This window comes from Populus euphratica, unplaced genomic scaffold (genome assembly GCF_000495115.2).
Source record: "Populus euphratica unplaced genomic scaffold, PopEup_1.0 scaffold149.1, whole genome shotgun sequence".
NCBI lineage: Eukaryota > Viridiplantae > Streptophyta > Magnoliopsida > Malpighiales > Salicaceae > Populus > Populus euphratica.
The window spans coordinates 500421-527196 of NW_011499946.1; the positions used below are offsets into that span (position 1 = coordinate 500421).

A 26776-nucleotide genomic window follows, 5' to 3' on the forward strand; every position below is an offset into this window, starting at 1 on the left:
CTCTAAAAATAAGATTTTTATATTTTTGGAATATTGGCTAATACCCTTTGGAATTTACAAACATGTTGTAAAATCTAAAAATAGAAGAAAATAATTTTTATGTTTAAGAAATTCATGCTAAAATACATTTCCTTTTAAGCTTTGATTTTTTTTTAAAAAAAAAAAAAGGAATGTTCAAAATATTGTAGGATATTGGTCATATCCAACACATAAAAAAAATATTTTTTTGTTTTTTCAAAACATGAACAACATGATTACACAAACATCTCAATTAAAAAAAATACCTATCCACTTCAAAATTCACAAAAAGCCTAAAACAATTCATCTCAAATAAACAAGATTTGGCACACCAATTTAAACTTGAGCTTGAACAAATTTGAGAGCCAAAACCTAAATAAAGCTTAACTAAAAAAAGGATTCTCCCTCAAGTTTTTCATTCTCTCTTTTGCACATATAAGCCACAACTATTTCTATGCAACATTCCATTGCAAGGAGACGCTCGAGCAAAAAAAGGAAAGAATGATAAAGACATTTAAAGCTCATGATTCGCACAGCAAAAAGAAGCAGAAAAGAATACACAGCTTTAACATAAACAATAATCCAACTCAGAACCATTAAAGGTACAGTGGATAAGCATACCACCTTTTGTCTCAACATAAAAGGAACATCTAGAGCAAAGAAAGAAATATACTCTGGAACATAACAAATCACAAATGCAAAGTTTGAATATTGCAAGGAAGAAGAAACTGGAAACTATACCTGCAAGTCTTACTAACAAAAAATAAAGTTTAAACTGAAATGCAGTCCCTACTTGCTTGTGTTGATCTTAAAAAATCTTACTTTTTTTTGTTGTTTCCTTTTATTTTTTACTCTCTACCTCTTTCCTCTCTTTTGTTTTCTCTCCTCCCTCTGTTTTTCTTTCTCTCTCTTTGTTTATGTATTTCCTCTCATCTCTTCGTTTTCTTCTCCCTTCTTTTTTTTTAGGTTAAAGGAAGAGGCATATATATAGCCTATACATAGCTTTATTTTAGGAAAAACTCTCTACATTAATCTAGGAATAATTCCAGCTGATTTACAATCAAATAAAGCAAATTAGGAAACTAAAATATTATGTGATTCCTATTTCGTGATTCCAGTAATTCTTCTTCATGTTAACTCTCTCATCCCAGACATCTGTGTTAGAGGTAGAATCCCATCTATTAAATGGTAGTGAGGCTCTTCTCCGTGTCTTCTTTCAGAGCTGGCACAATGAGGTTCAAAGTCGTTTTCTTTGGGTAGCCATTTTTCTTCCTCGCTTGTAGTAAGTTAGCTGCATGTAGAACGCCATTTAATTAACCCCCGTTTGGGTCGTCCTCGACCTAATTCTTAAAGGGTGAGTGACGACCCATTTTTATCTTGGGGTCGGTCTTGATCCATTTTATCATGGGTCACAACTCAGTCCCTCTCCACCCAGCTGTCTTTTGTTTAAGGCGAATTGGGTTCAGTCAAATTGAGGCTGGCCAAAAAAAGCACTTATTTGAGCTAAAAGGACCTATTTTTTCTTAGGTCTAAGCTTAGCCCCACTGCCTTTGGGGTTGGCCAAGACCCACTTCTTTGGGGCTGGCAGGACCCATTTTTTTGGGTTGGTAGGACCCATCCTCTTGGGTCCAGACTTGGCTTAAAAGTCTTTGGGGCCAACTAGGACCTCTCTTTTTTGGGTTGGTAGTACCCATTTTCTCCTGGGTCCAACCTCAGCTTAGCCCCTTCTGCTTTAGGCAGCAGGACCCGTTTTCGCTTAGGTTCAGACACTACTCTGCTACCTTTAAAGCAGCCAAGATTTGATTTTTTTAGGGCTGGCAGGACTCATTTTCTTTGGTTCATCAAGACTCATTCCACCAGGGTCTAGCCTCGGCCAAGATGCCTTTAGGGCTAGCCAGGACCTCTCTTCTTTAGGTTGGCAAGACCCATTTTCTCCTGGTTCCAGCCTTGGTCTAGAAGCCTTTAGGGCCGGCCAGGACCCCTCTTTTTCTAGGTCTGGCCATGGCTTGGTCTCTTCTACTTTGGGTAGCAGGATCCATTTTCTCCTAAGTCTAGCCTTAGCCCAGAAGCCTTTGGGGCCGTCCAAAACCCCTTTTTTTTTCTAGGTCTGGCCATGGCTTGGCCCCTTCTATAGTCCCTCCATGTCTTATTGTCCTTAAGCTGAATTTGAGCCCAACCAACGTGGGCTCAAGCCGCATGATTAGGCTGAGATCGAACCCAAAATTATTATTATTATTATTATTATTATTATTATTATTATTATTATTATTATTATCCAAAAAATGGGTAACAACAACGTGCACGTGTCTGCGAGACTCAATTTTTATCAATGAAATTTTTGTATTTTTTACTCAGTTTTTGTATTAACAAAATTCAGTGTCATACAACTTAGTTTTGGTCAACGTAAATCGATGTCCTATGACTCAATTTTTGACTCATCACTGAAGTTCATAACTGCGAATAAAACAAATTTTGTGTCAATAGAAAGTTAAGGCATTTATTCACAATCTTATGAAGGAATACGCATCATAATCCGTCAATATCAAATCCCAAACAAAACTAGAAGTTAGAAAGCAAATTTGTCTAGTAGGTTCCAACCTGACCTCCTCATAATATTTTGCTCATATAAAGAGTTTTATAGCTCCAACAAAGTGAAATTTATGTCAATTGAAAGGTAATACATTTATCTATAACATCAAGAAGGAACATACATCATAATCTATCAATATCAAATCCCAAACCAAAATAGAAGTTAGGTAGCAAATTTGCCTAGTAGGTTCCAACTTGACTTCCTTTCAATATTTTGCTCATATATGGAGTTCAATAACTCCAAATAAAGCGAACTTTATGCCAATTAAAAGGTAACACATTTATCTATAATCTCATGAAAAAAACATGCATGGTAATCCATCAACATCAAATCCCAAACCAAACTAGAAGTTAGATAACAAATTTATCCAATAGGTTCTAGCCTAAATTCATCTCAGTATTTTTTATGAACGGTAAAAAGTTTTAACAGGATGTGAATCTATTGGAATAAAATAGAGGATGTCACTATTATTAAGGAAAAAAATTTTATTTGACACAAAAATTCAATGGTGTGTGTAGAAATAGGATATATCATTGAGAAAATTCTTTAATTGATACCACTAAAAACATTACTTTAGGGGATGAATTGTTAAATAACATCCTAATGCATGTAGAAATCCTTTAGCAAAAAGGATTTGTGTTAGACTAATTAATTAGAACCCTCTTTAAATAGTGAGTTAGAATCTTTATTAAATTATAATTATTAGAGTTTGTAATTTTCTTATAAATTTAAGGGTAAGTGATTCGGAATTTTAAGTGCATTAAAAAAATGTGAATTGATTAATAAACACTTGGGAAGTTCCAAATGCTTGTTTAGTTTCATATTTTTATGTGAAAATCTATAAATAACATATTAGAACAGAGAGACATATGCAAAATAGATAAAAATTTGTTTGAATCGAGAAACAAAAATAAAAATATAAAATAAGGTTGTTTATAGTATAATTTTAAAATGAGTTTATATTTTTTTCAAAACATAAAAAATATGGAACATATTTTCTCTGTCCTGTTATTTCTATTTTCTTTATCTCAGAACTAAACGTTGTCTGAAGGATGAGATGATATTTAGAAATGAAGGTAAACTAATCTTCCTTTTATTTAGCTCAAACCTAAGGAAATAATTGAATAAGTTGCATTGTACACGTACACTTCAAATCCGGTTTAAATTCGGGCCCTCGTCCTTTCAAATTTTTAGTTACAGCTACATATCATTGATTGTTTATACAGACAAGCGGAGAGCAGTCGGCCCCAGAAAAAAATCAGCCACAACATCCGTCTCAAAAAAGTAATTTTTGCCGTGCATGATGGTGAAGCAACAGACACCCTTTCAGCAAGAGCGGAACTTTAGGCTTTCCATTAATTAGCTTGGATGGCAATTTTTCTACAGGAATAAATGGATGAGAGGATCGTTCTGACAAGAGGAGTAAATGGCCTGAAATACCACATGAGAGAAGGAAGAAAGATGTTTCGTGCTGTGGCTATTGTGCAATAATATGGCCGAGTCTATAGATGAATAACTTGTTAATTATGTAGTATATTTTGCGTTTAAGTGTTGGTTTGAAAATTTCATGTTTAAATTCTATGGCTTCTTCAACGTCTGTTGTGTGGCCTAACCCCTCGTGTAAGGAACTATGAGCAATTCCTGCTCAGCGCTTACTTATTATCAAGATGAAAGATGAAAGAGCCCGCCACTATTTGTTTTGTACTTTTAGCATGTAACTTTATGCTGTATATTTTGAATTTATTGTTAATATTATCAAGATGAAAGAGTCTGCCACTTCGTGATCTTCATCTGAGACAACGGCAACGGAAAAATAGTAATAGAGAGGGAAGGAGAAAGGAAATGTGGAAATGGGGTGGTGCAGAGAAACGTAGTCTAGCCATCTCTTGGTGAGGCGGTGGCATAAATGGCAAATTGACATTAAAAGTGTCGCACCCTTCACGGAGGAGCGCAACGTCATGATGATTCTTAATTGATTTCAAAGTTTTTTAATATATATTGTGTAAAGAAGACCTCCACTAGTATTTTAATTGCTAGAAGTCCTAACTAGTTTTTTAGAGATTCTAAGATAAGGAATTAATTGTATAAAAGAAAATTATTAACATCCTTAATACGCTCTATATAAGATAAGTTATTTAATATTTGGTTTGTTTTATAATTGTCGTGGTGTTGATATTTTCTAATCCTATCAGTTTTTCTAGGTTTGATTCAAACTAAATTTATTAAAATAGAAATCAAAGGAGATTTCATGTGCTTTAAGAACTCATTTTTCCTTTAGTATTTGAAGAGTTTGCAACTCGTAAATCGCAAGGAGGAGGAACAAAAATTTAAAAATCTGGTGCACTTTAAAAGCCTATTTTTACCTTAGTATTTTATACTCTCACAGCTCGTACGTCGTGAAATAAAAAATTAAAATGTCTTTGATTATAATCAAGTATCCTTTCAAGGATGTGCGATAACTTATTATTTCTAAAAAGTTATTTTGGATATTTATCACTAAGGGTTTCTTTATCTAAATATTAATAGTGAATAATAAAAAGTTATTCCCAATAATATTTTGGATATTTATCCCTAAGGGTTTCTTTATCCAAACATTAACGATGAATAATAGATGAATTCCCCTTCAAAATAAGATTTTTTTTATTTTTTAGAATATTGATCAATACCCTTTGGAGTTTTATAAACATGTTGTAAAATTCAGAAATGCAAGAAAATAATTTTTGTTGTGTTTAAAAAATCCATGCAAAAACACATTTTTGAAACTTCAAATATTTTTTATATAAAAAAAATTCAAAATATGTTAGGGTAATAGCCGTATGCAACACACAGGAAAACACTTTTTTACAACAAAACACTCTAGTGCTTAAGCATAAATGATAATGCATTGGATACTTTTTTAAAACAAACACTTCAGTGCTACAAATGATAAACCATGCTTATACAAAGATGATGCATTCACACATCAAAACTTTATTCAAGAGGAAAAATGCATTTAAAGAAGATCTAGCTACTGTTCAAGTGAATTATATTTCACTTGAATAGTAAAAACACAAAGAAAAATGCATGCAAAGAGGTGAAGAGAACAGACCTGGAGGAAGATAAAGGAGTTGCAAGGCTGTTGAAGGCTTGTTGGCTAGTCAATCAGTGTTACTATCTATTCCAGCTCTTTCCCCCCCAATTCTCAATTCATCTCTTGAGTTTTAACCTCTGCAATCTTCGTCCCTCTCTCTCTACTAGTTATTTGCACTTTCTTCTCCCCTATTTTAGAGGAAGACAAAAGAGATGCAACGTTGTTGAAGGCTTGCTAGCTAGTAGATTAGTGTTATCGTCTGTTCTAGCTCTTTCCCCCATATTCTTTGTTCGTCTCCTGAGTTTTAACCTCTGCAATGTTCGTCCCTCTCTTTCTACTGGTTATTTGCACTTTCTTCTCCCCTATTTTGCAAATTTTATTTGATGAAAAAGGAGCAACTCGGAAGACAGTCCCTACTTTTTTTCTTGTTTCTCTTTTTGTTTTTTTTTGTCTTTGTTGTCTTTTTTTTCTCTATTTCTCCTCTTTCTCTTCTAATGTCTACCTTTCAGACTTCATAGTGACACTGGCGAAGGAAGGAAGCTCCCTCTGTTCTTTGTGTTTTTTTTCTCGCCACTGTCTACCTCTCTTTTGTATTTTTCTTCTCTTTCTTTTTGATGTGCTCCCCTCGCTATGTTAGTAAAGGGTTTATGTAGCCTAATCACAGCTCTTATTTAGAAAAAATATTTTACATTAATTCTAGGGTGTAATCTCGGGTGAGCAGAAATAGAAAACCAAAATATGTTGATTATGATTTTGTGATCATATCTAATTTCTTTTCACTATTTTAGAGAAAGGTGTGGTTTATTTCTTTCCTTCCATAGAGCCAGTTGCTCCATTTGAAATGAGGCAATAAAAACATGGTCTGCAGCTCTCTATTCAAGTAAGAGAAACATGGAAACCAAACAGGAAATTGCAAAAAAAAAGAAAGAAAGAAAGAAAAATGGGCTAGTTGTGCAAGTAAAAACATTGTTTTTTCAATTTTTTCCTTTAGCAAAATTCCTTCTAATTTTATCTTTAATCATCTTTCTTATTTTAGCATTTTTTTCATTTGGTCCTTAGTCTAAAAAAAGGGCTTCAAATTGGCGTGCAATTAGTCTTCAAACTTTAAACATCTTACAATTGTGTCCCTGCAGACTCGGGCAAAAAAAAATTCTTTTCTTGGCAGGAATCTCTGTTTTCACACTAGATATTCAAATGGGAATATCTTAAACTTCAAATATCAAAATCAAGTGACTTAAAAGCACAAATCTATCTACACATCCAAGACTATAACTTTGATGGAAAAGTCGAAGGGAGATAAAATCATTTTAGAGAACAGAATCTAGCAGTAATCTAATTGATCAAAAAAGGTCTCCTGATCTAATTCAGAAACTGATCATGCCAAGAATCTTGATATAATTGAGAGTATGACCTAAAAACAAATCAACAAAATTTATGATGGAAATAGAGTTTTTAGTGCAAAACTCAGGTCAAGATCCTCTCGCGGCAGAATTATTTACTTTCACTTTGATGAAGGACTCAAAGTGAGATAAAATCTTTTTAGATAACAGAATTTAGCAGGAATCTAGTTGGTTGAAAAAGTTTTCTTAATCTGACGATGTTGAGCATCCAAATCTGACTAAAAGTTTACCCTAAGAACAATGATTCATCAAGCCCAATAAAGGTGTAAGTCAATTTTTCATGTCATAAGTGATAGAATATAGTTAAGATGGTCAAATAATATACGAAACCAAGTCAGAATTAAAACCTAAATTGGAACAAAAAATTGTTACAACAGTAGAATCAATTTTTTAAAAATATAAATTTTAAAGGATTTACATAAAGACTCTTTATCAGCCTAAAAAACCTGACACTTTTGATAGAAAAAAAATATAAAAAAAAATAAAAAATAACTCAAACAAAGTTAAAAAAATATTTTTTTTCCTTCATTTTTATTAATTTTTCAGCAAATATAAATTATATTCTTACACTTGGTTTAAAAGGTGTACACTTCATCTTCACCATGTGGGGTTAGAAAATGAGCGGCAATAAAAAAGACACGTGTAGAGAGAGAGAGAGAGTAGAATTTTGGAAGGGAGGGACTGCTACTGATTCCTTCACAAGAGGCAACGAGCCATGCAGGCAGGTCTAGGGACGTTGAGCAGGGTGCCTGCCAGATCCAGGCCCACCTAAAGCAAATGACTTTGTTTGGTAAGCTGTGAGAATTACTATTCCTAGACAAGCTGATATTTTTAGAAACATCACTCATCATCAACCACCCAGGTTCCTGAGTGTGTCGTACAGATTTAAGACGTTTAACATTTGCTCTTCTTTTGTGACTATGCACGGGAAACATGGATCGCTAGTGCGTTGGGATGTACACCAGAATGGGCTGGCTCCGTCAAATTTGAAAGGCTACATGTCATTGTGTTATGCAAGGAACACAGATAAATCCTAAACGAGCAGTGTGCTCTTTCTCCAGAACCTAAAATGAGTGGCAGAGAGCAAAGCATGTCTAACCATTGCACCTTAGGTGGACTGGTGGGAACTCTCGGGTGGCCAACAGGGACTCACAGGGAAGATTGGACCCGACAATGCCCCGAATTTCGAGGTGGCAATACAGTCCCTCAACTCTCTGTGGTGGTCAAATTGGTCCCTAACACCAACACTAACAACTAACCTTTCCACCTGTTGAAGACCTGTATGTGTCGTTGGTACAGACTACAAAGAAGACAGCAGACTACACCTTCAACAAGCAGTCCAACTTTACGAACAGCTCCTTAGGCTCCAACCTTGAAGATCAAGATGGCTTAACTGTTTCGATAAAAACGTAAAAGAGAAGAGGGAAAAAGATGGCTCAGCTGTATTATTATTATTATGTGATTCATAAGCACCCGTACAGACAACAATGGGTTAAAAACACAATCTAACTGCTACACAGTCACAAGATGGTTTTCAAAGAGTTTTGCTTATGGTCCAATCTACACTGGCTATTGTTTTCAAACCAATGGGAATCCACTCATAATGATAGTAACCAGTTAATTACAACTTCACACCATATTAGAACTATTGAAATGGTTTACAATATTTCGAGTGCTAATATTTTGCCTAGTCTTCTGCAGCGTGCTGGTGAGGATAGGTTGCTATCAAAAGTCCCAGCAACTACCAATGTGCTGCTTGTGACTCGTCTTGTATTAGAATATAAAACTAGCAAGAACTGCAAGAATCACGAACATAAACCATTTTGGAATTCGTTGCTGAAGCGCAGAAGAGGCATTCTGGCACAAATTAAAGCCATACCAAACATCTCTGGGGATGAAGGTATTGTAAGTAAAGGTAACAGTCCTCGAATAATAACCAGAAATCTGCACAGTGTCGGGCTTCCAACCATCTCGTCCACTTCTGTAGAGATAGACATAACATATCTGATATGCACATGGTCCAGATATCTGAAATGTATCAGAGGAACACCGTTCAAATGTTCCTGTTGATGGATCATCCAACCTTGGTGTGTAAATCTGAAAAATAAATTAAAAAAGCAAGCTTATAAATCAAATAATTTGCAACCATTCTCGAACTTCTTGCTATCAGCAACAGTTTCTCACCGAAAATATACCAAAAGTTCAATATACACCACGAAACCAAAATGTAACACACACCACTTACAACGCCATGGATAAGAAAGTTCCAAGGGGAAAGAATAAACCTTTCAGCTCATTTAGAATCGGAGGGTATTGGGGGATATACCATAACTCTTAATAACTCTATCACCTCTACATAGAAAAAATATCCAAAACCCCAAATTGGATAGGTAGAGAGGAAGATAATTAACTGGACGTAATTTTCACTTACTTTTCCAATATTACCTTGGTAATTCCCTCCATCCTCTAGTATTATGAACAAATACAATCATGCCTTTGATTGTTTTGTTGTTGTTTTTTTCCTGAGAACCCTCCAATTCTAATTAAATCTTCCTTTTCACTCTCCTCTGCCCTCACATGCATACACACACCCAGTACTTGCCCTCCCATTCCATATCTTCCCTTTCCTTTCCTCCCCTTCAAACACATTGTTTGCCGTTTTATTCTATTTGTAGATATACTTGCAAACGTGATATTGTAGAGGAACACAGTCCTCCTACTACTCATTCTCAATCACGCTACTAATATTCTTAATTTCTCAAGAAACCATTTAGCTAGTAGTAGTCTTAACAATTAAAATTCCTCTTAAAAACAAGAAATTAGCTCCCACCCCATTACACTTCCAAGGCTCAGCCACTCACAAGTCATTACTACATACATTTTTTATCAAAAGGTCAACTTGATTGTAAATTCTAGGTTTTAGAAGATAAACTAACAAACAAAAAAAAGCCTTTCAATTAACAAAAACCAGTATTGATTATTATCACAGACAACATTCTACTACATTAAACAAAAATACCTAGAATTAATCAACAATAAAGGGTTTGTCTTGAATCCTACAAAAAAAATAAAAAATCTCCACCTCATAAAATCAGTTCAAGACCAAACCTGATTGCCATAAGCATCACCAAAAGCAATACTGATCTGGTCACGAGTATATCTTGGAGAGGAACAACTTGTTGAGATAACCACCGTGTAGTAACAGCTCCCTGCATTCTTTAAACAAACAAACGAAAAGGAATTTCAACTTCTCAGATTCTAAAAAGAAATGGAAATTATTCCAAGCAATTGTGAATATAGAAAGAATCAATTAGTGGGGAACATATTAATTACCTGGACTAAACTGAGATTGAAAGACTCAAGCGGTTGAGGCTGGAGGTGGCTGATTATCGATTGATCAGCTTGTGATAGGCCAAGAACCAAAAAGAAGGCAAAGTAGGAGAGGAGAGAATGATGGGAGTTTCTCATTTTGGCTAAGAAAGCGCTCAGAGGGGGAGGGGGAGGGGGAGAGACGGGGGGTCAGAAGAGAAAACACAGGCTAGAATTTATCTATTTTGTTTTTTAGGTATTGACATAAAAGACAAAACGAAAGTAGGTGTCTTTCTATTTGACAAACAACGACAAGCTTTGTTCAATGATAGGGTTTGCTGCTGCAGATTTCTTGCATAAGAAGGATTCGTTAGGGAATGTGTGTTCAACAGCCCAAACCATTTAGGATTATTTATATTTTTAGTACTTATAAATTAAACTATTTACTTTTAAAATTTCAAATATTTTACGAAGAAAAATATTTAGATAGAATTTTTCAAATAAAAGAAAAAAATGGTGTACTGGCAATTGTGCCTAGTTATCATCTTATTGGGCTGTGCTCTTATTTAAGTCCATGAATTATCAGTTTTGATCCAAGAACCAACTTACTGGGTTGTATTATTATTTCTTCCTTTCAGGTGATCTCGTTGCGTCCATGGCAGGTCGGCCTATTATTTGATTTATTTGAATGAATAAACTGGATTATAATTTATAAAGAGTGAAGGAATGATCAGGTTTAACAACGATGGCTTAAAACATGTCTAATATCACTGATAATATTCGAGAAATCCTCCAGCCAAGAGTGAGAATGCCAAATCTCAGTGATTATCTCAAACTCTTCCTCTCCGGCTAAATGATGGGAAGCAAGTTTGCTCGTCATGTTATTATTTATACTAAACTTGAGAACGAAAAGGAAATAATACATTTCTCTCATGGCAGGTCCTGAGCTGTGAGATTGGAATGATGGAATAAGAGAAGTTGACATTGTAATTAGAAAACCTAGGTTGGTTACGTGGGTTAACCGGTGACCTGTGGATCCGGAATTTAATTTGGGTCCGTTTTATTTTGAATTGTACTTTTTTTTATGAAAATAATGTTAATTTGTATTTTTTAAAATAATTAAGGTAATGTTTGGCATTTCCGTTCAATCATATTTTTTAGATTTGTTTTTAATTTTAAATTATTATTTTCTTGTGTTTTTTAGTTATTTTGACATGTTAATGTCAAAATAAATTAAAAAATTATATATTATTTTGATACATTTTCATAAAAAAATATTTTTAAAATTAATCCATATCAAACTCTCAAACAAATACTAAAACAGTATTATTTCATTAAAAAAAATCTAAAACCTTGTTATTTTGGTATAAATAAATTGAGTTAATCAAGCTAACTTATGATCAAGGCATTTAACCATGTTGATGTGTTTGCCAAAAAACTAGAATTTTTTTATTTAATTATTTATATTTTTAAATTATTTTGATATATCAATCAATATAATTTTTATAAAAAAAATATTATTTTGATAGATTTTTAAATAAAAATATTTTAAATAGTAATTATTGTCGCAATGTAAAAAACAAACACAATACTTTATGGTTCATATACAAATTGAGCGGGGTGCTAATATAAAGTTCTAAAATGTTGATCCTAGGCTAAACAAATAATCATCAGTCTGCATGCTTGAAAATGTTGTATTTAGCATGTTTTCTCATTCTTTATGGTCTGTTTGCCTTGAGCCATGCAAATTGCAATCATACAGCACACTGTCCTTTTCCATCTCCCTTTCATTTAACCTCGTCTCCCCACCAACACAGATTTCATAATTTTTAAAACGGGCTAGAAATCCCATCGACAAGACAGGCACAGGAGAGCTTGCATTTTTTTATTGACTTTTCCAGTGGTACGGCGATAACTGTTATTTATAATTATTATTTAAAAAAATAATTTATAAAAAATATTTTTAATTAAGATTAATTTTATAAAATAGATATTTGATTAAAATTATGATTGAAATTAAAATTAAAAAAATAATTTAATGTGTTTGGTTAAGAATACTTTTAAAATTGAGATTATAAAATAATTTAAAAATATATATATTAATATTGATAATTTTTAATTTAAATATTATGGATTTAACTATTGTTATTATATATATCTAATAAGAACTATAATTTTTATAATTTTTTAGAGTGTAATAAAATTAAATAAAATATTATTATATATAAAATTCATTTTAAATTAGTTTTTTTTAAAATGTTAAAAATTAACACTCCCATGAAAGAATTGTACTATTTACTATTTTATATAAATAATGTAATTCTCTTGTATTATTTACATAAATAATATATGTATTATTTACATAAATAATATATATATTATTTATGTTAATTGGATTGTTCATTAAATTTAATTATATAAACAGTGTAAAAAAAACAAGTAATTCCTGCTTTCCATGCCTTCATTTTCTTTAAATAACAAGGAGGAGCCCATTTTGCTTCTGTTGCCTATAAGTACAAAAATATAGCATAGAGAGATTCCTTCAGGTTGCGTTTTACCCTTGGAAGGCCCACCATAGAGATTTTAAAGCACCCGTCGAGCTCTCCTCCTTCCTAAAAGTGCATGAAAACAATATAAAGCTACTAGCAGAAATATCACATCCAAATGTTTAAAGATAATCTTATCTGTTCACTGTTTTTGTTCTAAACTTAGATTCACTGTTTCTGTTCTACACATTGATTCGTTTTGGTAGTGGCAGAGTTGATACAGATGCGCGCCCTGCACAGTAGTGATAAAGATTCACCATACCCATCCTGCAACTCCAACTGATTTGTTAATGCAAAACATTACACCTTTTCCTACACAATTTGCAGAAGTTAAAGAAATGCAAAAACAAGTCAACATGACTGCAGTCATTAATGTCTGAACCAAACTTATGAGCATGGAATTTGCTCTTAGAGACCAAATGAAAGAAGGAAGGAATCAAACAGAAATAAAACTACAAACACAACGCAAAATAATATCAACAGGTGCTGATCTCGGAGTTTTCTTTGGCAGACATTAACTATTTTTATACATTATCTCTCCTTTATGTCTAGATCCATGGGCTTGGATCATAACACGGTCCTCCCAAACAAATTCACCATGCCTATTTTCTTTCATCATGACGCTTGACACCCAACTAGCCAGCTATCCATTGCAGCTGTCTCCAGCCAACAAAAAGGAGCTTGGACCACCATACCACCACCAGCAATTGGTGATCTGCCTGATCCATCCGATAATAGGAGGCTTCAGTTTACCTAGCTAATGAAATTATAGCCCAATTACACAACATGTATTTCTGAAAATTTCTAGTCCTCAGACTCAAACGAATTACAACTGTAGTATAAAACATTATTATAAAGAATACATATACCAAAAATCTGTAGTAACAACTTGTAATAACTGTGTCTATATAAAATTTCTTGTAAAAAATCAGTCTTCTAAAGTTTGGGTATATGATCATCTTCACAAATTGGATCCCAAGTACCCAAATCACCATCTTAACTTCCTCCAATTACCACTTGTAACCAGGCTGCTCTTGCTCTTTGAATCTCCTCAAAACACCATCAATAACAACATCAAATGCATCTTTGATAGTCTCTAAACCTCCTTGAGGTCTCGCGTAAACAAACTTTGGTATATATTCAATAACCTTCTCCCTCATTCTCCTAATCTTATCTTCGCTATAGCTCTCAAGCACTTTCCGAATCGATGTGGTCCCATTTTTCACTTCATTTCGATCTATAAACACCGAATAACTCTCCGGTTCACCCGGTAAGAACCACTCATATTGATAATAAGCAGATCTTTTCCAGAACAAGACCGGAATCGAACCAGCGATCATGCAATCAAAAATCGACCTTCTTGTAAAACTGTCACCTCTAGGCTGCAAACAAAATGCAGAATCCAAGAACGTTTCAAGAATCAAGGACGTTCCATTAGAACATTTAGAACCAGCACAATCCACTACTCGGCATGAATCAGACTCATTCCTACAATGATTCGATAGCAACCCTCTAAAATCATTGTTGAATTTGCTACGTTTCGCACCAGCAAAACAGAAAAGGTTTTTCCTGTTACGATTTCGAACAAAATCCTGCCATTGGACAACATCATTGTCCTGTCGAGGGTGGAATCCAGTAGGGTAGGGGACACCAACATCAAAATAATCCCACGGATTCCGTTCAATCAAAAGGCGAGTGATGTTTCGCATACCTGGCTTGTAAATGCAACTCGAGCCCCAATCCTTGTCCTTGGACCGTCGAAAATCCCAGGAAATCCTTCCCATTGTCATGAAATGATCCCAACCCTCATTTCTTTGAAAATACGGCTGGCCTTGAACCCACTTCAGCATCATCTCGCAGTGAAAGTCGCGTTCTTTAGCTGATGAGTTGTTGAAAAATAAAAATTTTCCGACAGCAAGTCCAGCATAAAACGGAATGTAAAAGGCTGTCGCATTGTTGGGGTCTTGAGTTCTGCACTTGTGATTCAAAATTCTGTTGTGGACAAGAATTTCAGTCACGAACTGATCAGTCCAGTACCAGGCAGGAGAAAGATTTTCCGGTACAACACTGGAGATTCCGGTGGCTACAGGGCCAAATCCATCATTCGACAACGCAGCACAGCTTGAACTCCACGGGTTCAATTCATCACAATTGCTAACCAATTCCTTGTTCAGGGCACTCGGAAGATCGTAGACAAAGATCTTGCCAGACTCGCAGGAACTTTCCTCTTTCACTGTGCTGGGAGCGGTGGTTGCGGTGGTGATGGTGGTGACGGTTTGGTTGAGGTGTCGGTGGTGTCTGGTGCTGAAGGGAGAAGGGAAGTGCTGGCGCCGGTGGTGTGAGGATAGAGGAAGGGAGCGGAAAGCGATGAGGAGAAGGATTTGAATGAAGAAAACGGAAAGGAAAAGACATATGCGAGGTTGGTTACAGGAAGGGTAATGAGCAGCAAGAAATGCTTTAGGTGACTTAAATGAGTCTTTTCTTTGGAAATCAGGTGGAGTTTTTGGTTTCTTGATTTGGGGTTCAGGAGAAGATGAAGCATTTGAGAGTGGAAGCAGCATGAGAACTTCACTTTTCCGGCTCGCCGGAAAAAATGGTGGTGAGAGATAAGCGAGCGTGTCAAGTGAAGACAGTTTCTGGATGTTCGTGGAGTTTCTTGAGTTGTGCCTGGGCTGGTGAGGGGCTTTTTGTATCCTACAAGGTTATGTGATGAGAGCAAGTGTACGGTAAGATTTCGGGCCGAGGAAGGAAGGTAACCGACAGAAATTGAGACTGGCATGTGGCAATGTTGCTTAATAACTTAAAACTGAAAACAAAGCAGCAAAAATCGATTTAAAAAAAATATATATAGCACAGATTTTTAAAAATATTGACAAAATAACAGGATTGAAAATAAAAAAAAAACTAAATAAAATAGTTTGATAGCTGTTGTGATTTGAAAATTCAAGTTAACGGAAAACGTGACAGTTAAAAAAAATTATTAAATGAAATGTACACATTACAATAAAATAAAATAAAAACTACGAAGATACCTAGTAGTTTTGATTATATTGGTTTTGTAACAATAATTAATTTAAATTAACTTGATAATCGATTAGAATCATTTTTCATCCAATTATAGTATTGGAGTTCTCTTTCTCTATTCAAATTTCATGTATCATGAGTTTAAAACTAAAAAGAGATTTAAAACTTTACTTTAATTAATAAAAAAATTATCATTTCTCAAGACAAATAACATTAGTTAAAACTAGATTATTCACTTGTGTAATATTAAAAGTCAAGGCTGTTTTTTAAATATAAAAAAATTATTTAAATGTTATTAGCAAGTTTTCTAGTAAAAAAAAGAAATAAATTGTGCAGAAATTATATAGCATAATTTTTTTAATTTGATGAATTCAAAAATAATTTAGATGACTATTAAAAACATATTTTAACTAAAAAACTTAATATAATATATTTTTTAAAATATTAAAATAAAAACATATTGAATTGATCCAAACCAACTTAAGTTAAACTTTCAAATTCAAGCCCTAAATAACCTTATATAGAGAATAATGAAATAAATTATTAAATTTAATTTTCAATCAATTTAATATTAAAAAATGAAGTTAGAAAAAAAATAAAAAAATATTTTAAAAAATAACTCAAATTAACCTGAGGTAACACACTAAGCGTACAATTCGAGTCATGTGACTAGGATAATCTAATAAGAAGTGGATCAAAATAAATTATAAAATTCAATTTCCAATCAATTCTATATTGAATAATAAAATTTAAAAAAAAACAAAAAAAAACTTAATTTAATTTGAGTTAATCAATCAAATTTATTATCAAATAATAAAAGTACAGTAACTTCGTAGAAAACAAACTATATATAAAAAATAATTATAAATCAATTAAATATTAAATGAAAAAAAAATATCAGCTAAAAAATTAACTAAAAAATATAAATTAACTTATTAAATTCATAATATAAATCATAAAACCAGAGCAAACAAATCTTATATTATAAAAAAATAAATATATATGTTTAAGTGAGCAATGTTTTGTTTTGTTAGTGCTTTGTTACGAGCATAACAATTAACTTACTTTTTATTAATCTCACAAACACATGCATGGTATTGTGATCTTCAAATAAGATTCAATTATAATTTACAAAAATATCAAATATTAATCCCAAGTGATAAATGATAGAATGATAATTATTTGATTAGGAGGAAATCAGGGCTTATTTATAGATTAATAGAATCGAGTCAATACACACACAAATGGAAACTAGTAATTCATCATCTGTCACCATTAAACTTTTAATTTCATGTACTTTTTTATTCTGGTAGATTAAATGTTTCCAATAATCTCTCCATAATCTGTCCTAAGGCCGTAGCTAATAACACATTTAAAGTAAAAAATCACACGGCCTGTATTAAAGATTGATGGTGCCATGCATGAATATTAACTTTTTTATTTTAATATTTTCTCTTGCTATATATTTTCTAAGTGATGCAGCCTAGACTTCTTGAATTCAAATTGAAAAAAAAATATAAATAAAGAAGAGATTAAACGAAAAAGGTTTGAAAAGAAAAAATATAATAAATAATTGTTAAGATAAAATCTATATAACTAAATTATGCAGAAATTATATAATATAATCTGTTTAATTTGATGAATTTAAAAATAATTTGAAAAATTATTAAAAATATATTTTAACTAAAAAATTAAAGATAATATATTTTTTTAATATTAAAATGAAAACATATTGAATCTCAACTTGAGTTAAACTTTTAAATTTAAGCCCTAAATAAGCTTATATAAAAAATAACAAAATAAATTACTATACTTAATTATTAATCAATTCAATATTGAAAGATAAAGTTAAAAAAAAAATAAAAAAGTATTTTAAAAAATAATTCAAATCAACCCGAGATAACATATCAATTCCGCAACTCGAGTCATGTGACTAAAATAATCTAATAAGAAGTTAATCAAAATAAATTATAAAATTTAATTTCTAATTAATTCTACATCGAATAATGAAATTAAAAAAAAAATAATTTAATTTGAGTTAACCAACTAAACTTATCATCAAATGATAAAAATAGAGTAACTTCGTAAAAAAAAAACTATATAAATCAATTAAATATTAAATAAAAAAATCAGCTAAAAAATTAGTTAGAAAAATATAAATTAATTTATTAAATTCATAACATAAATTATAAAATCAGAGTAAACAAATTTCATATTATAAAAATAAAATTAGAAGGAAAAAAATATATTTAAGTGAAATGTTTTCTTGGTGCTTTGTTACGAGCACAACAATTAACTTCCTTCTTCTTATTAATCTTATAAACACATGTATGGTACTGTGATCTTCAAATAATATTCAATTATAGTTTACAAAAATATCAAACATCAATGCCAAGTGATAAAAGATAGAATGATAATTATTTAATTAGGAGGAAATTAGGGTTCATTTATAGATTAATCGAATCGAGTCAATATACACACAAATGGAAACTAGTAATTCATTATCTGTCACCATTAAACTTTTAATTTCATGTACTTTTTTATTCTGGTAGATTAAATGTTTCCAATAATCTCTCCATAATCTGTCCTAAGGCCGTAGCTAATAACACATTTAAAGTAAAAAATCACACGGCCTGTATTAAAGATTGATGGTGCCATGCATGAATATTAACTTTTTTATTTTAATATTTTCTCTTGCTATATATTTTCTAAGTGATGCAGCCTAGACTTCTTGAATTGAATTTTTTTTAAAAATAAAAATAAAGAAGAGATTAAATGAGAAAGGTTTGAAAAGAAAAAATATAACAAATAATTGTTAAGATAAAATCTATATAACGATAGAATTTTTAAACTAAATAATAAATATAAAGGGGCGTAAAAAAGTAATTTCTCAAGAACTCCGGAATCACTAATCACTTCTGCAATTTACTATTACCAAACAAGATTATATATTTTCTCAAAATAAAAATAAAAATAAAAATACAATAAGTTGTACGCACTGCAGCTAAATTATTGTTAAAAAAGTTGACCCATGACGTCCGCATGACGTAATTGGACACGTGTTGGATTTTTCGCCATTGACCCAACGATATCGTTTAATATAAAGAAAAGGGGCATCAAGGACATCGTCAACATCAGGTAATATACTATTAAGCATATATTTAACGTTAATATTTTACGAGGGGATGGAATTAAAGAATGAAATGATATTAGGACTTGGAGTGTGTTAATTAATGCGGTGCCCCTACATAAGTATTTTTTTAATTAAAAATATATTAAACTTATTTTTCCTAAAACAATAGATTTAAATGGGATATTTATTTTAATAATCCAAATAAAAACTTATAAATAAATTAAAAACATCCAAATGAAGACATAAAAAGTGCATTTTTCCTGAAATAAATAGATTTAAATTAGATATTTTTTTCCATAATTAAAATTGAAAAATTAAAATCATTAAAGATATAAAGGGAATACATTTGAATTAAAATTAAATTAAACATAATCATCAATTCCTTGATCATATAAATGAGTTTTTTATTTCAAAATATTTAATTTTATTTATTTATGTCTTTACTTACTAGAAGGTTATTAAACTTTTTATATAAAATAAAAAAATATATAATTAAGAATAGTTGAGTTTTGATATCAATTAATGTAGACATGAACAGATAATAAAATGACTTGTTATATGTCAAAATCCTTAAAAACACCATAAATATTTATGTCTCAACTTACCAAAAAGTTATCATAACCATATATATATATATATATACTATGAAAAAACCCTAAAATAACTAGACAAAAAATAAACAAACTAGGAAAACAATCTCTTCAAAAAGAAAAGAAAAGAACTAGAAAATCACTACAATAAAATAATAGAAAACATGTAATTTTCCTAAAAAGCATGGCATCACACTTATCACCACCTTAACATAAATTATTTGGATATATCATCAATACTCAACATATAAATGCAATAACTTTTGTTTTTTTATACTTTTCAAAAGTATATTTGCATTAAAAAACAATTAAATTGATATTTTTATTTAGTAGTTTTTTTTATGATTTTGAAGATAGAACTAGAAAAAAAATTAATATATTTTCAAGTAAAAAAAACACTTAAAAATGCATTAAAACCAAAAATGCATAGTTGTAAATTTATTTGGATTCTGACATGGGAATCATGGATTAGCGTTTTAGAATTCCTCACATAAAAATAAAATAAAAATCCACGATGTGCTCTCTCTCTCTCTCTCTCTCTCTGGGGCAAAATTGAAACGTCCGTGTGGTGCAAAAGCATATGACCCAATGATAACAACAAGCTTTATCAACGGAGGAAGATAGCTGGCGTACCCATTTTCTCGTGGCCCTTTCAAAGGACAAAACGACATGTAGAATCGTTTCATTGCCGACAAATTGTTTTTTTGTAGTGTTGTGACTCATAAAGGGACGTTCTTGCGTCTGTGCCTTTGCCTGTGTATATCATGCAACTTCGGTGTATGACTGGACGCTTGGCAGCCCAAGTATGGTGAACGACCTCAAAGCTTGGACCCCCCATCGACAGAAGCTAATTAGTGGCCATTTTTCTCCACATGCTTAGAAGGTTCATGTGTTGATGCATTATGCATAATTTGCAGGATTTCATTGCATTTATACGGCAAAAATTTGTTTTTTTTTTTTTGTTTTTATCGTTTTTTCTCAGCAATAAAATAATATTGTCGAATCAGCTTTGTATATTATTTAAATTTACTTCTCCAAATAAACTTAAAATATATAATTTCTCATTAACTTGATGTTATTTTTTATATTTAAAAAAATTTTATTTTCTGAAAAGTATATTTTATTAGTCTAAATAAATAATTAAAATTCTAGTTATCACATGTTCTTGTTCTTGTAAAGGATGGATGTTGTAACTCAAACTCAAAACTTATTATATAGATCTCAAATCCTTTATTATTATATCACACTCCTCAAAAACCATGATTAAATTTTTATTATTTATGAAGATAAACAGGTTTTATCATATTAATTTTTTTACTATTTAATTTAAATTAATTCTTAAAATTAAACCGAGTTTAACAGCTTGTTTTTGTCATGATAATTTGTAATGCGAGTTGATTTTGAGAGTAATATAAATACTCTAGGCTTTGCATTGTGAAGTTATTTAAATTTACTTCTTTAAATAAATTTTAAAAAATATAATTTTATATTAACTTGATATTTTCTTTTTGTTTTTTATATTCTAGAAAATCTCATTTTTTAAAAAGTATATTTTATGGGTCTAAATAAACAAATAAAATTTCAATTATTCCAAATTCTTATAAAAGATACACACTAACTCGAATTTAAAATTTATTATGCAGATCTCAAATCTTTTATTATTATTAAATAAAAAAATTAAAATAATTATTCAACTGTTTATCCTCCTACATACATGGTGATTAATTTCTCATTATCTATAAAGAGAAACAGGTTTTACTATATTAATGTTTTTATTATTTAATTTAAATAAAGTTTTTAAATTAAACCGAGTTTAACGGCTTATTTTTTTCGTGATAATTTGTAATATGAGTTGATTTTGAGAGTGATATAAATACTCTAGGCTTTGCATTGTGAAGCTTCCAGCTAATAGAGAATATTTTGATTTCTTGCGAATTACTGAAAAGGTTTGAGAAACTTCACGATCCGGTAACCACGGGTAAATGTATTTCAAATTGACTAAAAGTATTACGGGGAGAAGTTAATAGTCCATGGAAAGTATGATCCACCGACAAAAATTAAATGGCATATGGGAAAAGGAAAGGTATCCATCCCCGTGGATGCTCCTCGAAGAAATTAATAAATAATTAAACAATTCATTAATTACCAGGCACGGAAATTGAGAACTCACTATCGCTTTGCCAAATTTGGTGGCGGAACTTAAACTAGTTGGTGACTAGGTTTATGTTTTTCCGGCTTAATTGGAAAAAAATAAATATAAAAAAAATATTTTTTATTGGTTATATATAAAAATAAAAATAAAAATAAAAATGATTTATCTTGAATAGTTTTAAAATAAATTTTTATATTTTTAAAATAAAAAATATAAAAAAACCTGATTATATGACACAATAATAAAAGTAGATTCCTATCTAGTTATTAGGTGATCTAATAATAAAAGGTTGAGATAAAAGATTTGCTTCTTCTGTAATTTTAAATTCAAATTTTATAGTTATTAAATAATAATTATTAAAAATTTATATGATTATTAATTATTAATTTTATAGAATTAATTAAGATACTAATCTAACCAACTGCATTGATTAAAAAAATAAAAAAAACCTAATGTGCAAGCTCCCAGCACATTGTATAAATTATGTGCCCTGTATATGTAGACTGACTATATGGCACCATAATCGCCCAACACGTGTCCACAAACATGTCTTTTGTTAGCCTGTCATGAAACACTTCAGCACCTAAGCTGGGCAGCAAGGATTAATTTTCACGTGTCAATCTCATATTTTAGCAGGAATTAATGTAAGATCTAACTAACAAGTGTATGTGAAGGATTTAAATTAATATAGTTGACAACTTCTCCATGCAATGCATGGATAGTCTAATACTAGATTTTACTGGGTTGAGACGTGTAGAAGTTGACCCTTTTATGAACAGCTGGACTCCATACTTTTTCCTCCAAAATAGGATTAAATTTCAAAATTGTTTTCGTATTTTTTTTTAAAAAATTCAAACCTGAGAGGATGATATAAATATGAAAAAAAACTCCATCCAATTTAAAGTTGTTTCTATGTTATAGGTCATATGTGTATACGCGCGTCTGTGTATGAAAAAAATTATATTTTATATTATATGTGGTGGTGTTTCATAAAAAAACAAATAAAAATACAAATATATTTAATTAAAAAATATAAAATAAATTTATTTTTATAGTAGTTTTGTAATGAATTTATATATTTTTAAAATATAGAATATAAGGAGCAGTGTTTGCTTTGCCTCTATTATCTTTATTTTTTTTATTTTAAAATGATTGTAATATTAAAGAACTATTTTAACTCAATAACTTAAGCTATTAGTTAAGATTTCAAAATGTGATTTATATTATTTTTTAACACATTTCATTAAATGAAAATCCTTTAGATTTGAGATTTACAGAGATCTATATTAATCTATGTTGAATTTTTATTGAATAAATAAAAATAATAAGATTCAAACTCATAACCACTCAATTGTCAAGATTTTAATATTATATAAAAAAACAATCTCAATTTAATAACTTAAACTATCAAATAAAATCTTAATATATAATTTATATTATTTTCTAACATATAAAATATTACCTTAATTTTAAAATTTTTAATTTGATGACCTTGTACTAACTTCAAATAACTCCAAGTCCACCAGCCAAGCTTTGGAATTATTAGTGGTGGGTTATAATTAACGTTTTAGACCACTAATAGGTCCACCAAGACACGTTTTGTTACCCTTTTTTATTACATTATTTTGAATGAATTATGCACAAATCTATCATTTTTATTGGTTGCTTCACACCATATCACCAGATTTTTACGATTGCAGATTCCTTGCCCCTTCTTTTTCTATCCAATTGATGATGATAATTAATTATTTATTTATTATTAATATGAGTATTTGAATAAATTTATTTTTATTTTTATTTTAACTAATTTTATAAACTTTAAAATTAATAATTATATATTTTTTCAGTAATTCTGAAAATACTCAAATTCATAATTATTAAAAAATAAATTTAAAATTTGACAAGTTAAACTATTTTAACCAATATAATTCTTTTTTTTATTAATGTGGGTATTCGGGTCAGCTTGCGCGCACTACGACTAATTTCACGGCTCAACTAGACATCCTGCAAGCTCAATAGACAAGTAAGGCATCGCGGGAATGACAAATAGATATACAAAAAGGATCGAACTCGGGTCAGTCACAAAACAAGCCTTGCAGTGGATCACGGAGCTAGACCCTTAAGTATAACCAACATAATTCTTGTTCAATTAACATGTGCCCCTCCTTTTTTAGTATTATTATCAAAGAAAGAATCGCTTGAATTGTCAATGGATGCAGCTTATTTTTAAACATATACCCGAAAATCTTAGTGAATGAAAGAAAAAAAGAAGAAGAGCAAATGAAGCTATGCAAGTGTTAGATTGCAGACCGAGAGACATCAATTAGATTGCAGACTGAGAGACATCAATATTCATGCTTTAGCTTTCAAGAATGTGATTTTTAATAATTTTTTTAAGAAAATTGGCTTGGACCTTAGAGTTCCATTACTATAAACCCATCACGCAAGTAAAAAACTCGGGTTTAGCATTGAAGGTTCAATTTCAAGCCTAAATTATCTAATTTACTGCTATCCTAGCTAGGTCTGGAATGATCACGCCCAAACCCAACTAGCTCCACCACCATAATATTATGTTACTCAGTTAATAATCAATTCGGTGGAACAACATTCAATTTCATTGATTTTAAATAAATAGAGTAACAATGTTTGCAAAAATCACCATGCTTTTCCATGGTGGAGTTATTCCATTTATATATATAGATGTGCACAAAGGGAGTAAATTTGAATACAGGAAGATATTACACATCGATCTTGTAATTTAGCAAGAATTAAGGGTACGTGGGGCCCTATTATTAATACTATAACCTATATATGATTTATGAAATTGGTACTCCATCTTCCACAATCTTCAAAAGTTTTTTGCTCTGACAATGTTATATCTGCACAACGAGATTAAATCTTTATCTCATCATATCTTAAACTAGAAATTCAATCCAATTTATTAGTCTTATGAAAAATTGTTTTTAACTCCTTTTTAACTCAAACCAGAGATAATAATACGCAAAACAATTATTATACCTAATCGGGTCTAACTATATCAGAACATGATCAGGTTAATAGATTAATTTAGATTTGTTTTCTAAACTCTTTTTAAAAAAACCAGTATTATTTCATCTTTTCCTTTTAATTTCTTGATTTTAACACGTTCAAATTTAATTGAGTTAACTTGTCCAGTTACTTGTATTAATATTAAAATTAATTTTAATAAATCCAATGTAAATAACGTGTTTAGTAACCAAGAAATAAACCCACTTATTAAAAGTTCTTTCTCTCTTTTGATTTGTCTTTTTAAACACTCTTTGAGAAATCTTTAAACGTTACTTTTGCTTTGTCCATCGATTCGGCCAGCTTGTGTTGAGCTTGGAATGAGTAGGGTTGTCCGAGAGACTGTTTTTCCACCCAATAATGCAAGCACACCAACCTACCAGCTTTGGAATAATGAGTGGTGGGGTTCTTATCAACGTTCAAGACCACTCAATACGACCATTCAACATTCCGATACGACACGTTTTGTCCCCCTTTTCACATTCTTTTGCATAGATTATGCTCAAATCACTACCTTTATTGGTTCCTTCACATAATTCATCAGAATTCTTACATTCTCCTTCACGAGTCTTAGTGTGCCTAACACACCCTCTCTGTGCACAGGACGAGCAATATTTTTCATGATTTTTTAATATGAGCGATTCCATGTGATTAATCCAAACATTTTAATAACAAGAAGTGATATCTATCACTATTAAACGATTATGCAAATAAATTCTTTGAAAAAATTTATCTTTCAAAACAAGAAAAATTTCATAATCTAAAAATGTTTTAGCAGGTACTTTCTTTTGTTTTAATCTATATATATATATATATTTATTAGAATTTTGAATTGATTTAACTGTAAATTTGAATATATAATTCATATCCATGTTAAAATTCTATTATTATATTTATATTCAAAGTAAGTTTATCATGAGTTATTATTTTATATGTATATAGATTTAAACTTGCATGATTTCTAGATTTTTTTTGGATATTTTCTTGCCTGAATATTTTTATTATAATAAACTAAATATCATTCCTCGAATTTGAAGTCAATCACCACCCTCACCTAGTCTGATTCCCGCATCTTCCATGAGCAATTATAAAAATCTCCAAATTCTTTTACTTTCCCACCTTATTACAAACCAATATACAAAAAATATTTAATCATGAGGGGGTATAGCTCCACTCATAAGATCCTAGATTTGTTTTTTAGAGGCCATAAGTTCGAGTTTCATAAATCTCAAGGCTATTAAATGATTACATTATCGCCAATTTTAAGACCCATAAGATTAATTAATACATATGTAAGTTAACCTAAATATCCAAAAAACATTTAATTATTGACATTTTTTCTAATGATAATCATAGTTATTAAACTAGACTTGACTCGGCAAAACTTGATCTAAACCCTAATTTAACTTGAATATAAAAAAAAACATTAACATGGTTAAATTCAGTAAATTAACTTGTGACTCGATTAAACTGACCAAACTCAATCGAGTCATCAACATGAAATTTAAAAAAACAACAAAATAATGTCGTTTTGATAAAAAAATATTAAACCAAGGTGACTCGCTGACATGCAAATGAACCCAACCCCCCAACGAATCAAACCCTTTTCTATGTTAGAACCTGAGTCAAGTCTGACAACCACGATGGCAACTGGCAAGAAACTCACCATATTAACCATCTAGGTGGTGGCCAAGTGGTAAAGACTTGGGACTAAGGGGTTTGCTCCCTCTGTGGTCTCAGGTTCGAGTCCTTGGTTGCTCATATGATGGCCACTGGAGGCTTACATGGTCGTTAACTTCAGGGCCCGTGGGATTAGTCGTGGTGCGCGCAAGCTGGCCCGGACACCCACGTTAATCTAAAAAAAAATATATATATATATATATATATATAATGAAATGT

General features: G+C 30.9%; 2 protein-coding genes across 2 annotated transcripts; both read right to left on the minus strand.

Moving 5' to 3' along the window:
* Nucleotides 1-8500: 8500 nt before the first annotated feature.
* On the minus strand, nucleotides 8501-10779 carry LOC105137578 (uncharacterized). Its single transcript, XM_011043369.1, has 3 exons — nucleotides 10412-10779; nucleotides 10187-10294; nucleotides 8501-9175 (listed from the first exon to the last, which is right to left on the minus strand). Exons 1-3 carry the CDS (start codon nucleotides 10544-10546, stop codon nucleotides 8852-8854), a joined length of 567 nt encoding a protein of 188 aa, XP_011041671.1. The 5' UTR covers nucleotides 10547-10779; the 3' UTR covers nucleotides 8501-8851.
* A 2920-nt stretch (nucleotides 10780-13699) lies between these two features.
* On the minus strand, nucleotides 13700-15721 carry LOC105137579 (xyloglucan galactosyltransferase KATAMARI1 homolog). The gene has a single exon (XM_011043370.1). It carries the CDS (start codon nucleotides 15492-15494, stop codon nucleotides 13944-13946), a length of 1551 nt encoding a protein of 516 aa, XP_011041672.1. The 5' UTR covers nucleotides 15495-15721; the 3' UTR covers nucleotides 13700-13943.
* Between the last annotated feature and the right edge of the window lie 11055 nt (nucleotides 15722-26776).

Excerpts from the sequence above, each read along its gene's own strand:
- LOC105137579 (XM_011043370.1), bottom strand. The coding sequence starts at position 15,494 with ATGCTGCTTCCACTCTCAAATGCTTCATCTTCTCCTGAACCCCAAATC.
- LOC105137578 (XM_011043369.1), bottom strand. The coding sequence starts at position 10,546 with ATGAGAAACTCCCATCATTCTCTCCTCTCCTACTTTGCCTTCTTTTTG. Across the intron at positions 10,295-10,411 it reads TCAATCTCAGTTTAGTCCAG|AATGCAGGGAGCTGTTACTA; the intron begins GTAATTAATATG and ends GTTTGTTTAAAG. Across the intron at positions 9,176-10,186 it reads GTGATGCTTATGGCAATCAG|ATTTACACACCAAGGTTGGA; the intron begins GTTTGGTCTTGA and ends TTTATTTTTCAG.